General features: G+C 38.9%; 1 protein-coding gene and 4 long non-coding RNA genes across 7 annotated transcripts in view; 3 read left to right on the top strand and 2 right to left on the bottom strand.

Moving 5' to 3' along the window:
* The first annotated feature begins 93 nt into the window (after positions 1-93).
* On the top strand, positions 94-8829 carry Arp2 (Actin-related protein 2). Its single transcript, XM_022832514.2, has 7 exons — positions 94-896; positions 2532-2612; positions 2831-3056; positions 3290-3430; positions 3933-4073; positions 5929-6180; positions 6386-8829. The coding sequence occupies exons 1-7, from the start codon at positions 744-746 to the stop codon at positions 6574-6576; spliced, it is 1185 nt and encodes a 394-aa protein (XP_022688249.1). The 5' UTR covers positions 94-743; the 3' UTR covers positions 6577-8829.
* LOC147753551 (uncharacterized) overlaps positions 821-22956 on the bottom strand; it is a 29019-nt gene continuing 6883 nt past the window's right edge. The window contains exon 2 of the long non-coding RNA XR_015310842.1: positions 821-1645. This is a non-coding gene — a long non-coding RNA (uncharacterized LOC147753551). The remainder of the gene's footprint in view (positions 1646-22956) is intronic.
* Positions 11191-13435, top strand: LOC111260042 (uncharacterized). Its single transcript, XR_002680004.2, has 3 exons — positions 11191-11291; positions 11714-11851; positions 11987-13435. It is a non-coding gene; the product is annotated as an uncharacterized LOC111260042 (long non-coding RNA).
* Positions 12963-17113, bottom strand: LOC111260044 (uncharacterized). Of its 2 annotated transcripts, XR_002680012.1 has the most exons (4): positions 16941-17113; positions 16486-16575; positions 16012-16219; positions 12963-15713 (listed from the first exon to the last, which is right to left on the bottom strand). It is a non-coding gene; the product is annotated as an uncharacterized LOC111260044 (long non-coding RNA). The 2 variants fall into 2 exon arrangements; XR_002680013.1 differs by lacking the exon at positions 16486-16575.
* The window catches only part of LOC111260043 (uncharacterized), a 90636-nt gene continuing 87661 nt past the window's right edge, over positions 19982-22956 (top strand). For both annotated transcript variants that reach the window (XR_002680009.2, XR_002680007.2), the window contains exon 1: positions 19982-20877. This is a non-coding gene — a long non-coding RNA (uncharacterized LOC111260043). The remainder of the gene's footprint in view (positions 20878-22956) is intronic.

The following is a 22956-nucleotide window of genomic DNA, read 5'->3' as shown; positions in this document are numbered from 1 at the left end:
GCTTAAAGGCTACCCGCTGAGCTATGTGTTCATGGGCGCGCAAGCTCGCTCCGTGTCTGTACTCTCCCGTGTCGATATCACATTATGTATCAACTGCCAAGGCTCGATTTGACAAGTGGCCGCCTTGAGGGGTGTGTTTGAACTGTCTAACATACTGACACTGCTCTGTACTATTGGGTTTTCAGCGGCTCTGGCGACATACGAAGATTTGGACGGTGCGTGTGCACATGTGGCTTTGTGAGGGCTTATCGTGCAGTGAAATTATTTGGCGCCGACCGTAAAGGCGGCGGAGCGGATTACGGTATGTATATCCAGTGCACACACACGAGCGTCATCGGAGCAATGTCTGGAAACCGCGTCCGTGTTTGAGAGTCGAACGTGTCCATCTACAGAGCGCTCTTATCGAATGGAGTCGTGCGAGGGTGTGTAGTCGTTGGTGTGCCTGTTGAACGTCGTTCTCTTTTACGCATTTGCTGATTTCTCGTGACACAGCGATATCGCTTTGTGCTGCTGGCAAGCAGTAACCTTCCAACCTGCCTGTAAGAGTCAAGAACACGTTGAGTTGACGGTTTGTCAGGCTGTTGGTGATGGTCAAAATAAGGACAACTTCCATTTGACTAATCACGCTAAACGACAGTGTGTAAGTGGCGGCCTAGTGGCTGATAGGGTGAAGTGGCCTCCGGCACAGTGGAACAGGATACAACGAGTGACAGGACCCGGTTAATCACAGGGACTTCATTACCATGGATTCGCGGGGACGCAAAGTAATCGTGTGTGACAACGGAACCGGTTTTGTTAAATGCGGATACGCAGGATCGAATTTTCCTGCGTTTACTTTTCCGAGCCTTGTTGGTCGGCCAATTTTGCGTGCGTCGACAAAAGTTGGCGAAATGGAGGTTCGTCTTTTAAAGAATAATCACAGCGATATTAATCGTAATGACGATTTGGAAAAATCAACTATGAAATCTAAGTAGCTAGTTAAATGAGTGTAAAAAAAACTATCAGCATTGAGTTTGCTATCCGTATGAGGTAGTGTAGTCGAGAATAGTCGTTCCTTTTTTTTTGGATAAATTTCTGTGTTTATACTCGTCCTTAAGGAAACGCATAGACTAGAGCTAATGTTAAATTTCAATTCCACAAACAAAATTATTCTTCGCGTATACGGAGTGCTGTAGGCTTGGATGCAAATCTGCGTTAATATTATCAATGGTTATGTTGGATTAAGTATAAACGAAGATTAGATAATACAACAGTTATCCTTTACTTTTTACACTGCAACGTTTGTCGCCGTAAATGAGCAGTTCCGTAAAAAGCTTATGCATGTAAGCATTTGAGCACATGTGAACTTGACTTGGAGCGAATATAACGTACGCGGATGGAGGCGGCGATCCAATCTGACGGTAGGGCACCGTAAAACTGGACACGCTGTCAACGTTTTGTAGCACGATGCTCGCATGGTTCCGTTTCTCTAAGTCGGTGGGGAAACTGCTCTAAAGAAGAACTTAGACAGAATCGAATCCCCACAGAACGGCGAATATTGTTTATTGATATACCTTGTTATTGAGCAGTATAACTAGCGTGTCGTATTATTCTTTGCTCGCATCGCTGACTCATCCAGCTGTTGTGGCACGCGTAAATGGAAAACCTGAATAGGCCATAGCCAAGAAAAAACGTCTTATTATTTTTAGTATCTCAAAAGTTAAGTCAACACTTCTTACAAATAAAATTGAATAAAAAATATTCTATGGTATTTGTGAACATTAGTACTATTATTCTTATTCGTTACCCCTCACAGAAAATATTACTGCATTTAATTCTATTCCATTCAATATATTTTGACCTAAATGTACTTTGCTTTACAATAGTTTATAATAATAATAATGAGGATACTATTGTAATCTTATAAAAAAAACAGGTTCAAAAATGGATTATTAAAGTGCAGGACGTTCAAAACCCGAACTTTCATAATACGATAACGTATTCCATGGACACTTTTGAAAAAGGCTTTTTGAAAAATGTTTGATGTAGACAAAAAAAAATTCTCTAGATTTTTTCCAAAGTCTTTAGGACAATGGTCAATATTGCAGTAAATCTGTATTTTCAATGTTTTAGAACTACTTTTTGGTATCTGTAATGTTACCATATTTAAACAGAACTATAATGTATATACTACTTTCAAAGGTTTGAATTGAGTTTGCGTAAACATAAATCTACGAAATATCATTTACGAGTGAGCTCGAAGGACTGGCTTTCGCAATGCACTTTAAATATGCCGCATTTGTAAACAACGTAGGGCGCAAAACCTATATTATTACTAATATTATCGTTGTTGAAGGTATTTCGATAGCTGCTCAGGCGATTCGACGATGAAACCGTAAAACTGTGCCTACTTATTGAGCAGACTACTCAGCCTGTGAAGATAATATTAAGCTGGAAGCAGCACTAGAGCCCGCGTTCTACACGATTATTGATTTCCTAATGTTGCTATTTAGAGCTATTTTTGTGTTGCTCTTTTAAACTTTATACTTTAGGTGAAAGATCTGATGATCGGGGACGAAGCATCGAAGCTTCGTTCAATGCTGGAAGTAAATTACCCAATGGAGAACGGAATGGTAGGTAAATTTTGTAAAAATAAATGTATTTTAAATAAAAATGATCTTAGTTCTAGATGCTAGATTTAGATATATGGCGCAGAAGGATCTATTGTGAGCAACTAAATGTGAACCAGGGTCCAGCAAGTTTGAGTTCAGTATTTGTCACCTTCTTTTCTCCCTTCGGTAGGCTTTAAAAAAGGGCTTGATGTATTAAACTGTTTTACACTCTTTGACAGGTACGAAATTGGGAGGATATGATGCACGTGTGGGACTATACATTTGGCGAAACAAAAATGAATATCAATCCTATGGAATGCAAGATCCTTTTAACCGAACCCCCGATGAATCCATTAAAGAATCGAGAGAAAATGATCGAGGTCATGTTTGAACACTATGGCTTTGATGCTGCATACATTTCCATTCAAGCTGTTTTAACACTCTACGCGCAGGGTCTATATACAGGTTAGTGGGGAAAGAACACAATATAGATAAAATCAAATTAAGAAACCTGTATGTTTTTGGGTTACTACGGATGCGCATTTCATTCTAACATTTTCCGTATGCATCTTTATCGTGATATACGTGCTTAGTACCATATTTATATATATATATATATATATTGATATATATATATATATATATATATCAATATGTATAATCATTTACTTTGTGTGCGTACGCTTGTACACTTTCAGGCGTTGTGGTGGATTCTGGAGACGGCGTAACGCACATTTGCCCTGTATTCGAAGGTTACGCGTTGCCTCATCTCACGAAAAGGCTGGACATTGCCGGCAGAGATATCACCCGTTACCTCATCAAATTATTGTTGCTCAGAGGTACATTAAACATTATGAAGTTACTCTGAATAAAAAACACATTTTAGCCAGTACCAGTTTTTATGGTGACTCTGAATGTGGCAGAAATTAGTATTGTGAGCACTTTCTTTTCGCCAGGGGTTTTTACCGCGATGTTAGATTTGGAGGGTACTCTGTAATTCGTATTTATGATATTCGCATGTAGTCACTCTCAGATCAAATTAAAGACCGTTCGAATAGATTTGGTGCATTAACGTGTAACACATACATACACCTCCGTCTTAGGTAACGTTAGTGTAATTAGCAATGTAATATTTTGAAACTATCTCAACGTATTTATAAACCGACGCTTGAATGATCCATTATGTTATAGTCGATAAATTGATAACTCACACATATAACGAGTTGACAAGAACAGTTGGTAATAACAGACAAGAACTGAATGTGTGTGGTCGTAATACGGGTTACGTGATTACAAAGTTAATATAATCGTTGCTTTAATATCGGTGCCGGAAATTTGTAGGTTATGTTTTCAACCAATCAGCAGACTTCGAGACGGTCCGAATGATGAAAGAGAAACTCTGCTACGTCTCGTACAATGTTGAGTTAGAACAGAAGCTTGCACTCGAAACAACGTTCCTTGTCGAACCCTATACCCTTCCAGGTGAGTCTTTGTTCTTAGATCACTTTTGTCTAGACAATTGACTGTCGTGAACGCACATGTGTTTAACAATTTTATAGTTATGCAAACTTAAAAGCTTACGGCATTCTTAGAAATCTAAAATGTCTCGTCCTGCCACATAGTCAGCGTGAGATCGCTAAATATATCTAATCGAAACAAAGTGGACAACACGAAACAAACAAGATCTCAGTTATAGTTTAATTACAGTGCTATTTTCAACGTTCAGCTTTATTTTTTTTCATAAATTAAATGAAGGAAATGATTTGAAAAGGGTAACTAGAAGGTTAAATGGCCTGAAAGGAAGGCTGGGGGGGGGATTATCGCACTCTGGAGATGTAAAAACTAGATGGTTTAGATGTGATGGTAAACTAGGGATGAAAGCTGATCAAAACTAAAAAAGAAAACAGCCGAAAAGTGGTAGCAGGTGATGGTTGTGTTACGTCTCGAATGGTGTAATTAACTGTCTTCTAGATGCTGACATCACTATACGTATTTCATTTGGATTCTTATGAAAGGGTGACCTGAATGCCCATCTGATAGATACGTTTCTTAATTTGCAACGAGTATGGTTACAATTAGCAATTCATTATGGCTGCGTTTGATATGTAATTCCACGCATAATTAAAATTTGAGCCCAATAAATATTTAAATAATGTAAAAGCCTATGTTACGTGGTCGACAATTTTGAAAAAATCTGGAGAGGAAGGAGTACGACACTTAAAAAAAGTTCGAAGGTCTTGAAAATATTCGATAGTTTCAGAGATTTCAGCAGCTTTGTAAAATCACCGTGCCTTTCAGTAGAAATCTTAATAGGCTTAAGTGTACATTTGTCTGTTCCTATGATGTGTGTTGTTAATTTTAACCGACGTTTGACTTAAATGGTATTCATCGAAATTTTGCCATAGCTGTTTGCAATGGCTGTTCTCATAATTAACTATATTCGCAAAAGCATATTGAAATGTGTCCTTCTCCACAAAAAGCATGGCAGGACGATGGAACCAGTCCTACACAAATGCTAAGCAAATAATATGTTCTATTTTGTGAGCTAAAATTCATATTCTGCGACTACTTGGGAAGCGGGTCGGTATTTTTGTTGTTTGATTACAACTATCTTGAAATACATTCGCTTAATTTCAACTGTGTCTGGATTTGGTAAATTCTTTTATAATAAACCAAAATGAAATGACATTTTCGGCATAAACATTCATTTAAAACGATCTTCTTTATTAACATGATTAGACATAGATAAACGAAGTGAACCGTTACATATAGAATGCATACTGAATTGAGAACAGCTGGCACTAAAGTGGGCCTATACGATGAGGTCCCGAGTAGTGTTCACTACCGTTTCTGCATCATTAAAAGCCGTTGTCGCTGATTTGCTCACATGTGTTAATACGATCATCGCAAAATAGAAACGCACTAATGTGGTTCTTAAAACAAGGAAATGAACCATGAATATTCCTTAAAAGAAAGCCAGCATGACCCTTACAGCGTGGTCGTGAATAAATCAGCTGATCTATAATGATCTTGAAATATAGCAATCTACTAAAAGTAAAATGCCTTATTTACTTATAATGTCACAAATGTGTTATATATACATGTGGAAATCCATTACATCGCAAATATGTCATAACTATAACCTCGAAAAGGTAAGACGAAACGCTTATTATCATGTAGATACTGTAGCGTTGTATACTGCAGACATATTTTAAAATGCGTGTACGTAATTTAAATGACCTGTTACAGCAAAAAAAAGAAATGGAAATCAAAAATAATAAGTCTTTAATTAAATGATGGTTACCGTTTGTTTTGGACCCTCTAACGCTCCTTTCAGATGGTAGACAAATTAAATTGGGCGCGGAACGTTTTGAGGCCCCGGAGGCACTTTTCCAGCCTCATCTGGTCAATGTTGAAGGACAAGGTATCGCTGAGCTAGTGTTTAACACTATCCAAAATGCAGATCTCGATATGCGAATGGAGATGTACAAACACATCGTCCTCTCAGGCGGTTCTACAATGTATCCTGGACTACCGTCAAGACTTGAAAGGGAAATCAAGCAGCTCTACCTTGAACGAGTACTTAAGGGTAAATTATCGTCACAACTGTTCTATGTTTAAGAAACCAGAAGGTAATATAACGTTAATGTAAACTCAAGAACTATAAAACAAAAAGTCTAAGGCTTCGAAGTTACTTTCACGCCATCCTGCTGGATACAAATTTTGAACCAAGCGTGTTTTCCAAAAATTCTCTTTTTTTGCATTAACCGCTATTTTGCTTGTTATTTTCTCAGGCGATGCGGAGAAACTGAAAAAATTCAAAATTCGGATTGAGGACCCGCCAAGCCGGAAGGATATGGTCTTTATCGGTGGATCTGTGCTCGCCGATGTTACTAAGAACAACGAGGATTTTTGGATCTCGCGAAAAGAGTTTAAGGAAAAAGGACCCAAGGTTCTTGACCGACTCGGTCATAGGCCTTCGTAGTTGCTCACCGGCAATTATGCTACAATAAGCGAAATACAATGGTGAACAAGATTATGAGCAATCTGTAAAACGTAACAACGTGGGTAACCGAAAAAGGCATGCTGGACGAAGCAGGCTCGAAGAGATTCACAAGGCTACTACAGATAAGGATGAAAGGTCCAGAAGGGTCCATATTTACTCATGTGTTTCTGACTCTAACAAGGGGATGAGCAAATGTGTCGGTCATATTTGTATGTGCAATGAATATATGGTGAAACAATGTAGTTTGTAACAATGTAGAACAGACAAAGGGAACGGAACAATGTGAGACGGAAGAATATGCTAATTAAAATAATCTTTCTTTATGGCATAGACATACTGGTGGAGCGGACTTGCGTAAAGCAGCGGTAACGGTAAAAATTAAATTTATAGTAATTTTTAACAACAACAGTAGTAGTCATCGTTTTCGTTATCGATTAATTCCAAAAATAAATTGAAGAAAAAGTGTAAAACTACGCAAAATCTACCCTATTAACATTGTAAAAATGGGGCTACATGACATAACGACTGATAATGAGGTATTGTAGATAGTATAGTGTCGCGAGCCGCGGATTTATAATGATTATGATGATTATAGCATTTTTCTGAGCTAAAAATAACAGGTGAAGTAAAGCAAGCCATACTAAACATAAAATAATGCATTAATAAAATTAATAACATAAGGAAAAAATAAAGATATGGTCATAGGTAAAATAAAACCAATGAACTGCCAATCAACTGGAATTTCATTCATTCCATTTATTAGTAATTTATATTGTAATAACTATTTAGTAATAATATCGTTATCATATTTTAAGCTCCGAACGTTTTTATTGTTGTGCATAGCATAAACTACGACTATAATGTGACTAGGATAATATAATGACGCATTGTATGAAGATATAGCAAAAAACGTAAAAAGCCGTCAATATATCGTATTATATACATTTAGCACGAAATACAAACAGATCGTTACGTTTGTTGGTTCTTCTTGCGGTGAAATGTTTTTAGATCGTACCCACACATTGACAGAGCAACACATTGACTGAGTTGCATTTGACTCCGTTTTTACTAACTCGTTTTAATTTTTTTTTGTTTTTTTTATGAATTAAAATACACGAGTCCATGCTATATTAAGTCATCAGTCAGTGGGAGTAATACGATGTATTACCGATAATACAAAAACAAAATCGCTATTAGTAGTCATCGAATTCAAATGTATTTCGAAGTCACGTTATGATCCTTTCCATACATACACAGACACGGATCAACACATGCTCGCGTTCACACGCGCTCACATACGCACGCACACACATATATCGTCGAAATTAAATTCGTGTCAATGTGTCTATGCACTTGGTGAGCAAAAAAGAGTGTCCTGAAGAGCCAGGACCATCGTACACTACTTCGTAACGAATTTATAGAGGCTGAGATCACCCTGCTGTCATTTCCAATAAAGATCTTTTAGATGGTAGTTTTTCAACAACACGGATACATATTCTACACAGATTGAGATCGAGAGGGAGTAAAAATAGAACATAAGGCTTTGTATTTACCGTCAATTCAAATCAAAACGTGGACCTTTTCCAAACATAATACTCGAGCTCAAAACGAATTAGTCCAACTTTTTATGGTAGATTAATTAGGAAATGACAATACTGGAACTGAGCGTGAGCAAAAATCTGAAAAATCATAATAAGTGTAAAAAAAAGACGCAGAAAATATGTATAATGTTAATAAGCGATTATGTATTGTGCAGACGTTATTATGAATAGGATGGATAATAATGAACGCAACCTGCCTTCAACGTCTGCTTACGAAATTCGCTTTGCAGTATTCTGCGTACAAGTGACATAATTGATAACTCATTGATTAAAACTTATAATTACATATATAGTTATAATGGGGAGCAAGTAAGCAAGCTAAATCGCAATCAGTAATACCGAGTGGGAAAGGCAGTCTGTTTTTAAAATATTGAAAAAGGAAATAGAGGGAATAGATGAAATGAGACCCGCAGCAACCCAAACGATTTACGTCCTCACGTAACAGCACAGCTAGCTGAAACGCTAAAAGAGTTTTAGATCAAGAAATTGACGATTTGATACAAGAACTAAATAGAAATTGATGTAAATGTACCGCTGTCGAGTGAACACTTGAAAGCACACTAACAAGGTCTACAGTGTTAAAGGAACAGAGAAACAGAAAATAAAATTATTCTATAAGTTGTATTTCAAACGAGTAGTAGTTGTTAATCCTTATTGTAGACCGGACGCTTCAGATAAGCCACCGATTTCAAAAGCAAAGGCGCTCATTGGTTATAGAGTAAACAGCGAACCGATTAAGCGAGCAGTTCTCTTAAATGTAACGTAACTTTCTTGGTTTATTACTCTAGCACAAAGATGAACGATACAGGTCTTCATTCTAACAGTAAGGCCAGTAAAAATTGGCTTTCACTTTTGTCTACGAAATCATCGTCCTTTCATTTTTTAAGAAACCGAGGACTCGACGAGTATGATCATTCTCTAGAATAACTCTAGAACTGAATAGAATGAGTATGAAATCTCTAGAAAAATATTAAATAATTACCAGATCACAGGCTGATGTATTAAAAAAATGGCCGTAGTAATATTATAATTTTTTTTTTCAATTGATTTAATTATTAGCTTTTTTTATTTCTGAATGCATGTGATGGTCGTAGTAATTGTTTCTGTAGTGAAAATCTTACTAAAAATAGCAAGACCACTTTATTTTTTAAACTCTCGTAGAATATTGCAATCTACGAACAGTATTTTTAGTATCAATCCCATTTGACCTTTTAAGGCGAGGGTAAATCTCATTCATTCGGAATGAAAAATGCTATGTCTGTAATACCCTAAAATGTACAAACAGCATGACATATATATCTATTTTGATGTACGTCCACATATATTCTTAGATCTACTGTGGACTGATCAATCCAGACCTCATCTTTGTACACTTCTTTGGTGCTTTATGTTGGAAACGCTGACAAAAAAAACATGATTTTATTAGAATAATAGCTTGCGAATCGTCTTTCTACGTGTAAATTGCGAAAGCTACCATGGCCTTTAAAGTCTTGTCGATATCCGACTTAGAGGAGTTTGTGCAGTATGACCCAGATTAGTAGACCGGGTGGATCTCGTCGTGAGTAGTAGTTATTCGACGCGGGCGATTCAGCGGTTTTATGTCAGCCATTATCCTGAGTTTCGTCACGTACTATCCGGTTTCAGTTGTTTGCTCTTTATCATTGACAATTAACCTAAACGGTGTTTGTTCTCCTGTTGTTTTCGATCAAAAACGATCATTTTAAAAGTCATCTCTGTCATTGCAGAAATACATAAAACCATGTTCGAACTTTACTCGCTTTAAAGGGCAATGGACCGCACTTAGAATTGCCGCCACCTACCGGGTGGCAGCAAATGCACTATGGCTAACCATTATTCTAAAGGCCTTTAAAGAAGCGTTCGAGCAATGCAGAGGGACTCAAAGTTGAATAAACTATGCCAATCATCTGCACAAAGGATCTGAGTACAGTTGTTATAGTCCGAGGACATTGGAGGCGTGTCCATCTACCAGATAGGTATAGAGGTTCTACGTTGGAAGAGGTGCTTTTAGCCGGAGAATATCTTAAAATCATTGGTACAGTCAGGATGTTTTGTATCTCGTGAAAAGTAATTGTTGCGACCTATCATATATATGCCCACTTTAGAATAGAATCTACGCTTTCGGTCATTGTTCCTGCGTGAACAAGTCTTCATTCAACATTTCCTTTGTAGTAGAGCATTAAGGACTTATCCCCACGAGGTAGTCTAGACGGTCAAGTTTCGCTGGACTTCTCAGAAAAAAGGTAGTTAAGGTAGGTAAAGTGTTTATCACTTCAGAATCTTATTTTTATTTTTCCATTTCGTGCTTCGTGAGTTAACTTTTACCCGAATGGCTGTGTGCTGAACCTTACACTGCTCACGTCGATCGTTTCCAATAAGGACCGCCCGTGGAATACAACAATGGCTCAACACAACGTGAAGATTTCGACAGTGTTATACTTTGCTGTTGTGCATTGCCTCTGTTCGACACAAATCAAAGGAGCGATGGCACAAAGAATCGAATAGGTTTAGGGACTGTCACGTTGGCGGCAGCAGCAGCGGCCGAAGAAGATGCAATTGTGCTTAGACAACTTTGACTAAACTCTATCTATAGCATTATCATTCAGGAACCTCTTCAACGTCGTTCGGTTATTTGGTCGACATAGGACTAGGTTGTTTTTTCCTGATCAAATATCGTTTTATGGATTTTAGCCTAGTCCCCGCGGGGGTGGCCAAAGAAGCCGTATGTCACTAAGCGTAAACGACATTCTTTACACGTTGAAATCCTGAATGACTAACAGAGCCAACTTGTAGGTGGACGTTGGTCTTCCATTAATAGCATATATTCAGCTGATATGGATAATTAGAGGCAAAAGTAATCGTCTGTCACAACGGCTCTAGTTTTGTCAAGTGCGGATATGTAGGTTCAAATTTTCCCGCCTTCGCGTTTGCTAGTATTATGGGTCGTCCAATTCTGCGAGTGTCCACTCGAGTTGGCGGCAAAGAGGTTTGTATTGATTCATCGGTACTGTTCAGACCCGTAGAAAATACTAGAATATCCGCAAGTCGTTTCAATTGATCTTTCACGAAGTCGAGGTATATACTGAAATGACGAACCATACATGCTTATTGTGCTGGCCATATAATTAAAGCAAAGCATGCGTACCAAGGAGATTGCAGGCACCCAGTGAGCAACTATTTGTTTATAACAGCATCCGTACTTTTTCAAGATTGCCTTTGTGCTTTCCCATATAAACATATAAATGAAATATAAAAGAAAAGTGATCCAGCTGCTGCTTTCATACTCATTGGCATTGTAATCGGCAAATAAATGACTGATATAATTCGCAAGTGGTTTCTAACTAGTTATCACGTGCAGTGCATCTGTTTGCGAAGGTATCAGTAATATCTCTCATCATAACACTTATTGTCGGCAATATATCGACATTTATCGGGCGCATACTGTGCAAAATTAATCCGAAACTTCTCTTTTTTGTTTTGTCATTTGACGACTCTAGACGCTACTTCAATTCGAAGTGAAAATGCTTAGCTACGGATTACAATGTTTGGTCGAAGTGTACAGTCGAACAAATCTACTAAAAGTTTCGAGAATCGACTACTAATATCGGCACAAATACGCATCGTAACTTATCATGGTGAGCACAACTGCGTCGTAAATCGTTTCATGCACCGATAGTCCACACAGGTTTATTTTACTGGAGTCTGATTTTAGCTGTTTGAGTGAATCATACATTTCGCTTTATTTGAACAATGGGAATTTCCCATTTCAGGTTTGATCCTTGAAGATGAAGCTTCCGAATTTCGATCAACGATGGATATAGGATACCCAATGGAAAATGGCACGATAGCAGAGCAGAGACATCTGGGTTAACACGCGTATTCCCTGAGGACCAATGCTGAAAATTTCCTACGTGTGGCAATAATACCCGCTGCAGACTGACCAAGGAATACATTGTCGCTCTAGTTTTTCAAGATATACCGAGTAACCGGAAAAAGCCGTTTAAAGCTATTTTCGGTCACAATCAACTGTCTGTTGTCGTCGTCGTCATATGTTCTAAACAATGGGCATTCAGGCAAAAATATCAATGGCAAGGCTATTGGTTGAGACTTAATGAGCTATAAAAGCGTTTGATATTCTACAAAGGCAGGATCAAGGATGTTTCGTAAAAGCTTTTACGTATATCATCTGTCGCTATGCACTTACTATCATGCATAATAAATTGTAAGTTGTTTAACAAAGTTGAGCAATAATGAAACATGACAAGGTAACTAGTAACTCAGTAAAATCAAATAACAAATATTATGAAGTTATATAGTGAAGCATGAGATTATAAACTGTTACTGGTTTAATTATGGCAATGACAGGTGCGTAATTGTCATTACTACTACACGTTTGGATCTGAGAAAATGAACTTCGACCGAGGAACCGCAAAATCCTTTTGATTGAACTCGCAATGAACCCTATCAAGCACAGGGAGAAAATATTCGAGCTGATGTTTGGCCATAACCCGCTCAATGCAACGTACCTCTCTGTACAAGTTGTTTTCATACTGTGGGCGCAATGCCTAAATATCGATACGTGAGGCCAAAAGAAGCTTAGCATAGATGTGTTCAACTATTGATTGTCAAGCTCAAGTGGTAAAGTCGGAAAGTCAGCGTGTTTCGTACAATTCAGCTTTATAGTTACAACTTTTTTTGAAGATTTAAAGTAAATAAGTAAAAAGTGCCTAAAAGAAGAAAAAGAAATATTATGTATTATTTTATTACAAATATAAAATATTTTCAGATCGATACAAGATTATCAGGTTGCGGAATGAATTTTGACGATTTTTGTTATTGTTCCCCGTTCTAAACATTCTTTCTAGTGAAGGTGAAAATTTTGTAGAGATTTTGAGTTAGATGTGATCGGTGCTTTGTGCGTATTACAAAAACTACTCCTAACTTGAGCTCCAAAATTTATATATTAACTTCTATAGAATCTATAACTTCTTCCTCGGACCCAACAATCGGCTCGCTTTGGTGAAAAATCGCAGATGACAAATTGGGCACAAAAACTGCTAGGGCTCAAAATAAGGGTATGAAATACCTCACATATAACATTTACTTCATAGCCAAAACTCGAAACAAAATATTGTTTCGAATGCTCTATAGAACAGACTCATAGTGCAGAATAAAGCTTATCGACGGTGATCATCGAACGGCACAAGTTGGAAAGGAAACCAAGAGAGTAATTTATATGACAAGCTAGCGTTATTTCTAAAGTGTTTGCGTATGCTAATACTTGTGGAATCTTTTAGGAATCGTTGTGTGTTCAGACGATGGTGTGAGATACATTTCCACTTCCACTTTTTTTTTTTTTTGGCTTTTGACCACTTCATCTCACTAAACGCTTGGATATCGCCAACAGAGGCATTACCGGCTTACCTAACCAGTTTACTGCTACTCAGAGATAAATACAACTCATGGGTTTACTTTTGTACTACTTCGTAAAATAATGTTGATGTCGGACTGTATGAGCATTCATTACAAATCAGGTTTTGTTGGCGGGCCTCATCCCATGCGTGTTCTGTCAGATTTTACTCTTCAATGACTCCGAGGAGTGCGATGCCTGCCTTCTTACGATCACTGAAGCTAAAATTGCCCAATAAGCGTGTTTTTTATTGCACGCGGATGCAACGCTTTTCTGTGGGCAGAAAGCAGCTGATTGAAACTTTATAAAGATAGTCAGATTGCGCAAGTTACTGGGTAAACTCGTGCCGTCATCCTAAAGGCTTGTTCATTTCGAATTTTTCGCCTCCAAATTGCGCAGTCACCGCACAGTAAACTTCTCATTCAGTATTACTGTGAGTTATTAGTACTATTATCAATATCTGAAACATTTTTTTAACAATATATCTTTAAATTTTTATTATTATCTAGGCGATAGCATTTTTTTTTAGGCTACACGTTTATGCAGTACGCAGACCTCAAAACGGCTCGAGTGACTGAAGGGAGATTGATACCGAATAGAAGTAGAAACTTGCGTTTGAAACGATATTTTTTGTTGAGGAGTACGCTTTGCCAGATCATTTCTTAGCAAGAACCTGTGGACCTTCTTGCTAAGGAAGAGCGATTGCCCTGGCTACCACAAACATGAACCTTATATTAATAAAAAGCATTTTAAGTGTTCACAAAAGTATCAGCACAAATTTTTTGGACGTTAAAAAGTAGCGTTAAAAAATCACGCGCGCCTACCATTCCTAGCATGAAACAAATGATTCGAATTCTGATTTTGGCAATAATCACTCACATTACGGCAAAAGGAGAGGGAAAAAAACAGTGAAAAACATCGTTCATACATTTTGACTTTGCTACGGATCCAAGTAGGGTTTTTTGCGTAATGTGTCTCAACACCACGTTGCAGCTACGGGAAGTTCTCCTCGATCCTGTGTGACTGCAACATCAGCAGCATATGCAACTTAAAGTCCATATAACAGCATCCCTTTATCTAATGGTACCACGCAATCGGCCATAATTCAGTCAAATTTATTCACTTTTTTTCAATAGGTTAAAAAAATCATTGTAAAAATTTTAAATATATATTCGTAATGGCAAGATAAAAAATATTACCTTTTTTAGATAGTTATTGGAGCAATTCAGTGCCATCTATATATTCTATTTCATAGTCAAGAATACTATAAGGTAATTAGTGATTCAAGGATTATGTTGGATAAGCTGAGCTTATCCGTAGAATTGTACTCGCCTCAACGATTTCAAACACAGACTAGAAGGCCAATGTTGATTCGAGCTCGATGTTATGTATTACCGATTGTATATGCTTTATTCGATCGCTATATTAAGATTCTACATTAAAGATACACATACAATCATGCATATACATGTAGTATGTTTAGCCATCGTGTATATATATATATATATATATATATGTGTACATAGTCAAAAATGTACAGAACAATAAGTGTTTATTTAATTGTCCCGATTCAAGTTATCCCCTTTGAAGCAATTTCAGCCGGATGCGGCACACCTATACCATGGTTTTCTCCGGTTTCAAAATACTTCAACCTTAGACGTCGGGATAACTCTCAAGGCGGCTAACAATTTTTCTTTTACCTCTTTTATCGAGTCGAAACGTTGCCATTCAGGCTTTTTTCCTTTAGTTTTGTGAATAGGAAAAAATTTCAAGAAGCTAGCTCCGGTAATACGGGGGCTGAAGCGATGCGCCCATAGAGTTTTTTGAAAAAACTGCTGCATTCGTGTGTGATAAGGAGTCAGGACTTCTTTTGCTACAGCCTTAGTCATGAACCTGGCACTGATCGAACAGATTCGTACAATCTTTCGAAACTGCTTGATTGTACTCCTTGGTAACCGTGGAATTGGACGGCGTGAACTCATGACAAACGATTCTCTGACGGTCGAAAATAACCGTGAGGAGCACCTTAGTTCTCCTTTGCGATCTCTTTCACAGGTCTTCCACGATGAGGATCGTCCTTAGTAGTCCTGCAATAGTCCACAAATTGTCTGTTGGGTTGATTTTATTTTTCACACAAATCCCGATTCACGTTTGTTACTCCATTTGGAAAAATCTCACAGCTCGCAAAACACCTATTTACTTATTAACCGGAAAAAAGTTGAGACTGCATCATATTGTCGTGAAATTCACCTGCATAGAGGAGTTCTGCTCGTTATGCCAAACGAACGCAGATCCTCTTTTCTTAGCATGCTCCTAAGCGTCAATGGTGGTATTACGTTCACGACCTTCCAATCCTAATGAAATAAAAGTCATACGATAGGCTACCTCCCGCCATGAAGGCCTCAGTTCAGCATCTCTTGCCAGGTGCCTTGCGCGAGCTTTCAGCTGTCGTGATATTATTGCGGTATTGGATTCCAATGATGTCACGTATTGTTTCAGCATTCACACTTGATACCGTCCATCACCCAATTTTTAAATCGACTGGCAATGGTAGCAATATCCGCTGCCTGATCGAGTTTCTTTGGTAGCACGCCTAGAAACGCCCGAATAAAGAATGGCTTTAAATTAGGCGCTGCTATTAGCGGCGCCACTGCACTAGTTCTAATTCTGATCGGTCACAGTGTGCCATCGGCCGATTCGTGCCGGTAAGCATCCCATACATGAAGCGAATATGACATATTCAAGAACAGTTCGACTATTTAAGCTTTACCAACTCGCTTGGCCGGGCCATTTTACGGCAGGAAGCCCACGGCTATCGTGTAAACCATCAACGCTAAAAATATGATCTTCTGCTCCTACCTTATCTTGCCACAGGCCAAAGATGAACAAAAGCTAGCCAGAGCCGCCTCGATGATTAGTATTCGAGCACAGCAACTTGTATCCAAGAATCTGTAGCAGTAAAATATTGGCGAACAAAAAAAAATTTAATTATAAACCATTCTATAGTAGAAATAGGTTGCGTTTTCTACATGACTAGCTTCATGGACCTCTACGTGACCTGTAGGTAACGCAGATCCTTGCCACTGTCCCCTTCCATTCCAGTCGTATTGCCTATTGCGCAGACGTATAGTAGCACACTGTTCGACGGGCAGTTTTCACATCGCATACCTTCTCTACATTTCGTAGAACAATAATCCCATCTCAAACAACACAGACGTAAGCCCTTGTAGCTAGCTATTTACCTTCGTTCTTCAGCAGAATAAGAAATAGTACACATCGTCTACTATGACCGGCCTCTCAAAATAAGTACTCACCAGAACTCGCAACCTCAGTACCGTTGTCAGTATGGTTATTTTGTGTGATGGCACCGATTTGTGCACTGCTCCGATCAAGTTCATTCCGACCATGAATGTTTTTGCGGCCCTTACGATCGCGTGCACCGCCATCCAGCGGGCGCTGGGAACTAGTGTACACAAACATTAACGACCCTTGTGGATACCTGGCTTTTTTGTTGGTTTGACTCTATTGCTAAGCAGAAGCATGTGTCTTACGCGGCAAATGCAAACCTCGCTGGCAATACTTGAACGTCGTCCAGGTTTGTGCAACCGATCCACAGGCAATTCCGTAATTAGTCGTCAAAGCCTCCACATAGAGACGTAGCAGCTATCGTATGAATACACATCTTCGATGCGAATTTAAACAACGATTCATCCGGTATTGCACGCAATAATCTAATATTGGATCGGAGCGAATATCTTGCAAACTGACCTTCGAAGTTCGTCAATGACCAGATACGACAGATTCGATAAGTTCCAGAACGTGACATAACAAAAATGTTGTTGCCCTCATATCGGTTGACTTTGCCGTCAATGTGTAATAATAAGGTAATAAGTTTCTATAATTTATTCCTCACCATTTGACTCGTTAGTAGCTTGCGCCATGCCTATTGGCAGTTTCTAGCTAATCAGCTAGCTACCAATCTGTTCGATACTGCCGTGTTCAGTGGGCAATTGCCGATATAGTAAATCATTTTCCATTTAACACATGGCCTGCCGTATGCACCTACAAATTTATCCTGATTGCACCAGAATGCCCGCTATCTTACGGCACGCTTATATGTTGTACGGTGTTTTATTCATCAAGATGTCATCAAAACTTCAAACATTATGGTAGATGCATTCGTCATGCATTTTACAGGGGGTGGATCGTAGATTTACACCCGATGCAAACGTCACTTATCGCAAACTGCACGCTTCGCATCATCAACTTTCTTTCATTGTGCCCCAAAGTGAAAACCAAGTATTAGAGTCGGTTTTCTGGAAGAACCTTTTCATTGGGGGTAGATATATGGGCGCAGATTGTCAAATTTCAGTTATAAGAACTACGAGTATATCTTGAAGAAAAATCCCTTGAGAGAAAATGTCAATCAGTTTTCTTTTATTCTGATCAAACTTTATTAGATAAAATTATGACTTTGTCAAGTAGAATTTCGCAAGTATAACAACGCCAAATGCTTGTGATCTCTAACCTTAAAATTCAGAAAGTCGTTCAATACTGCGCTGTGTATACTCGCTCTGCTAATGGTATAGGAAATAGACCCTTTACTTTGTTGCTCGCGAAGTAACTACCGCTACCGCTGCAACCACTGCAAAGTTGAGAGAAGTTGCTTGAACCATTTATATTTAGTTATCATGCGGTCCTATTTCTTTACTTCATAACATACATAACCAAGTACAAGTCATAACAGTGAGCTGTTGTTTCAAGGTTATTTGATTCAGCATGTGGATCAATTGATCTAAACTGTATTTAGTATTTAAATCGTGCGCTAATTGACCATTTTATATTCGCCTAGTTGGTGAAATGATTCACCAGGCCAATGGATTCGTGTTTTTAAGTTAAACTTCTGTTTAAAATAGCTTTCTAGCTTCATGTAGATTAAGCAGCTCGACAATGATCAAATCATCAAGATAACAGGGTGCTTACTAGGTGAAATTATTAGTTCATAGATTTTTTTTAGCGATGGTTAATTTATCTTTTAGATAGCCTATTAATTAGGACATACGCAGGGCGATTCAAAACGCTTCAAGTGCCCATCCAACCCATTCTGATCGATATCGAAGCCCCGATTATAGTTGAAATGGTGTAGAATAGGACCCGAAATTTCGATATGTGTCTTGCTTTCGATATGCGGCGGCCCTACAATGGACCCTGGTCTGCCATTAAGGCTCAGAAGGGAACAAATCAGGTGAGAGGTGGTAATTAATTTACTGTGTTGCCTGTCAGGATAATACTGCCCCAGATTTAAGTCGTAGACCAACACTATCAGAAGCACCTCTATTTCTCAGTGTAAGACCTGAGTTACGGTATAGAAGCACATTAATGTTAAAATATGTTTGTACCTTGGAAGATACAAACTGTAAAACGACGTAGAGTCATTCTGACTGTAACTAAACGCCTTCTAAATTTGTTTCTTATACGATAACGTTGCTGTGAACCATTTGGATTACATTTCTGTTTTGCCTCATTTTGTTCCCACTGCTAAATAGGTCAGGTGGAAAGATTAGCAAAGTTTAAAATCCAAGCTGAGAGTCCACCGAGTCGTAAAGATTTGCTGTTCGCTGGCGGATCGCTACCGGTTGATTTTGTAACGAAGAGCAATGATACTTTCTGGATTTCTCGATAGAAATATCTAGAGAAAGGTGCTCGGGTCCTCAAACGACTAGGCCGTATTTCTCAATAATCATTGATATGACGGCTTTTTCTAGGATCAATTTCATCATAATCCGCCTGCGAACGTACACACTATGTGAGATGCAAAACAGTAAGTTCAACATGGTAACGGTTGATAGTGATGAAAACCGCTTGAACGCTAGCTGCTTAGAACAATATGCGATTCTCGAAAGTAAATCTAGAGGTGAAAATGCTTGGTAAAAACTGCTAAGCCGCTATATCTGTCCACTTGGCCTTTCTTAGAATATTTATAATCAATAGAAAAATTAAATACGTGTAAAAATATTCCGCTGTTTAAGCCGCTGAAAAACAGATGAGAAGGGACTTTTCGTGAGCAAACTTTTTGAAACCGCGAGCTGCCCAGCCATGATATTTATGCATACATATTGCCCTTTGGTAATTTAACCAAAATATGTGCCCTGCTCACCCATTTGTCGGATGCCGCCATCTTACTGTTCACACTGTGGACGAGCCTGTGTGTTTCTTTATGCGTGTGTTCAAACTCAGGGCAAATTTTTCCCCTTATGAAAGTCCGTCGACTCTCCACCTCCTTTGTCCGCTGTCTATCGTTGTCGGTTTACTTCAGCCAGTCAGTCGTCCGCTTGAACGGCTGTTGGTAGTTCTTGCAGGAGGTTGGCACCTTACTGGCTTAGTAACATAGACACGACGGCGACGGCCATCGCGCGCCCTGGCACACGCTAGAGGAAGCGGTCGCCTGTGCCACCAGCAACGCTTCTACTGCTGGCGTCAAGCTGAGAGTCTATCGGCTACAGCAGCAGCATAGACGAGTGGCTTTCCGGCCTATGCTTTGGCTTTGAGCGGCTGTAACGGCAGCGGTGGCGGCTTGAACCTGCTGAAATTATCATACTAATTGCGACTCGCAGCAAGTGGAGCGTGACTAAGCCACATTGTTTCCCTGCCATTCGTGTGAGCCGTGAGGATCTCCCAGCAGCTCTTGAAAGCTGCAGTGGAAGCTTTCGAGAGCAAGTTTTCGGTCCACCGACTTAACGAGTTATCTTTTCTCGGTGTATTTTTCTTCGCGAATTTTTTAGTTGCTCTGTTGTGTTACCACTATGGTACCCCGCTCTCTTTCTCAACACTTCGGCGCGCTTTTTCGTTCGTTATTTCGTGTGAAGCTCGGAATTTGTTCGTGGGCAGCAGCAGAAAGTCGAAGGTATTTTTAACGAATGAAAACTTGGGCAAAAAAAGACGGTAGGATTACCGTTGCTTCCCATTCAAATTCACGACTTAGCCCTAGAAAATATAACGATTAACCGAAACAGTGGTAGCCACGATTGCATTAGTACAATTGCTCATGGGCCGATCTAGGCCAGCTACTACACATTAATTGTGGATATATCAATAGAATATGTTTGAAGACCAAATGGCATAAAGTATTACACCATCTGTGCAAAATCGTGAACTTCAGATTTTGTTATTTACATTGTGCACCGAAGTATTCCAGTGTTATTGCATGGACAATGTTCATCTGTAATTAAGTATTTCAAGACACGGACATCGGTAAGGTCCACATATGCTCGTTTAGATTATCCAAAAATACAGATAATTTAAGCTGATCATAACTGTTCAAAATAGGTTTTGTCTTATGTCAAATTATATACCTGCCAGGTAGTTTTTATACCATTATGTGACGTATGAGTTTAATTTAAAGGTACATTAAAAGCGGTTGCCATTATAAAGATAACCGTACAAGAAGTTCCTGTCTCTGATATACCTTCGATATCTACGCAGAACTACGCAGAAATACGGGAACGAGAGAAATTATACAATCTCTAACTTCCTATAGCTGACTTCAAGAGAAGAGATTTTGATTACCATTATTTTCTGCGTTGTGCATTACGTTATATACAGAGCTACCATCTTCGGTAAATAATTGCGTGTCTCCTTAATGCGTTTAAGTAATTTTTTGCCTTGCATTTATATATAACTGTTTAGAACTGTGTTTACTCAATCGGCCTATATGTAGTACTCTATGTGGTTAGCAAATTTTACTTTAGCTAAATGAGCAGGTTCGGAGGTTGCACGTCAACGTGTTGATGCTATCAACGAATATAGTCAATTTCAATACCTTCTACAAGTCGACGTAAACTTTTTAGCAGTCTCTGACCATCTAATTTTTGCCATGCTGCTCGTTATCTAATTCTATGACTATCACTGTGTAAGATCGCACGAAATGAGTGTCTAGTCACAAAGGAGTACCCGCTGAAATTAGACGACCAACTTCAACTAATGACACCGCAAAGAGGCAATTCTGGTTGTGGTGGACAAAAACGGCTGTGGCCTTTAGATACTGCTACGCTGCTTAGGACTTGGCCGTGCAGGAGCTTTGAGTTAGTTGCGTTGGAATGCTCGATGTTGATCAGCAAAGGAACAGGCCCAAAAAAGAACTAATCAGGGGCAAGGCTGGCTATAGCGGTCAGAAGGAAAGGTAAGAAAGTGAGGGCTCTCGTTAGGCTGTGTTAACGCTCTCGCTAGCCCGAAGGCCCTAGTGGCTGGATTGCAAGCAGGTCGGACGCTAGTGACCAGAGTGGATTGAAAAGGCGATTATCCTTTTTTCTCTTATTATTGCTACGACTAGCACGGCTGCTGCTGCCGCAACGGCCGCTAATTGTTATCCCAGTCACCTAGCTACCCGTCCAGTCCGCAAATAGAGCACACAGCAAATAGCAGCACGAACCATGGAACACTGTTGGCTCCCAGTAAAAGAAGGGAACACTGAAGACACCAGACGGCTAGAAGGGTGTCAAAGTGATGGGTTTTTTTTTGTTCGGTCTTTTGCCCTCCTTTGAACAGGCGCATAACAAAGAACTGAAGGAAGATACACAAAATCGAGTAGGCAAGAGTGCAAAGGGCAAAAGCTATTTAGAAGAGAACGGGAGCCGTGGTAGCACAACGATATCCGATACAATCATGCGTGCTTAGGTATTTGCAGTTAATGCAGTAAACAGGAGAGTATTCGTTAAGGGTAAATTTAACTATGCAACAATTGGTGTAGTAGACGACATTTTGACTTTTATTTTGTTTCATACAAAATGTGTATGTTCCTAACAATCAAGCAAGTTTATATTTACAGGTTCCTAAGAATGCACAATTGAAATATGAAAAATACACAATAATGAAACGGGCTTTTAAATAAGGAGAAAGCAGAAAAACGGAAATTGTTTACCTCCTAACCGAAGGCTTACGTCTTATTTAGCTTCGCCCTACGCTCTGCTTAATTAACATTACCGATGTTTTTGTACCATTACAAATAAAAACGTGTATATATAACCCTAACTTCTATTAGTTTTTTGTGAACTGTTTACCTAACTTCTTGCTATTAGTTTCACGTTATTACTCTACAGACATTTAGTAAGTTAAGCTGAGAGTGACGTGAGACTGAACTTGTATCACGTACAAAAACTAAGCGTCAGATAGGTACCCGACGACGAGAAGAAATTGAAATGCCTGAAAGATGAGCAAAAGTTGTGAAGAAGTTTTCGTAGCAACGTAATAAGCCGCATTCTTTTTTCTTGGACAGCTTAGTAAGCGGTCGGCTATTACACGTCGTGCTTCATATCCGAGAACGTCATTGTTCAT

The sequence above is a fragment of the Varroa jacobsoni genome, unplaced genomic scaffold, assembly GCF_002532875.2.
Source record: "Varroa jacobsoni isolate VJ856 unplaced genomic scaffold, vjacob_1.0 scaffold_393, whole genome shotgun sequence".
NCBI lineage: Eukaryota > Metazoa > Arthropoda > Arachnida > Mesostigmata > Varroidae > Varroa > Varroa jacobsoni.
Note: the sequence above shows the minus strand (reverse complement) of the source record. Positions and strands in the feature narration are given on the sequence as shown.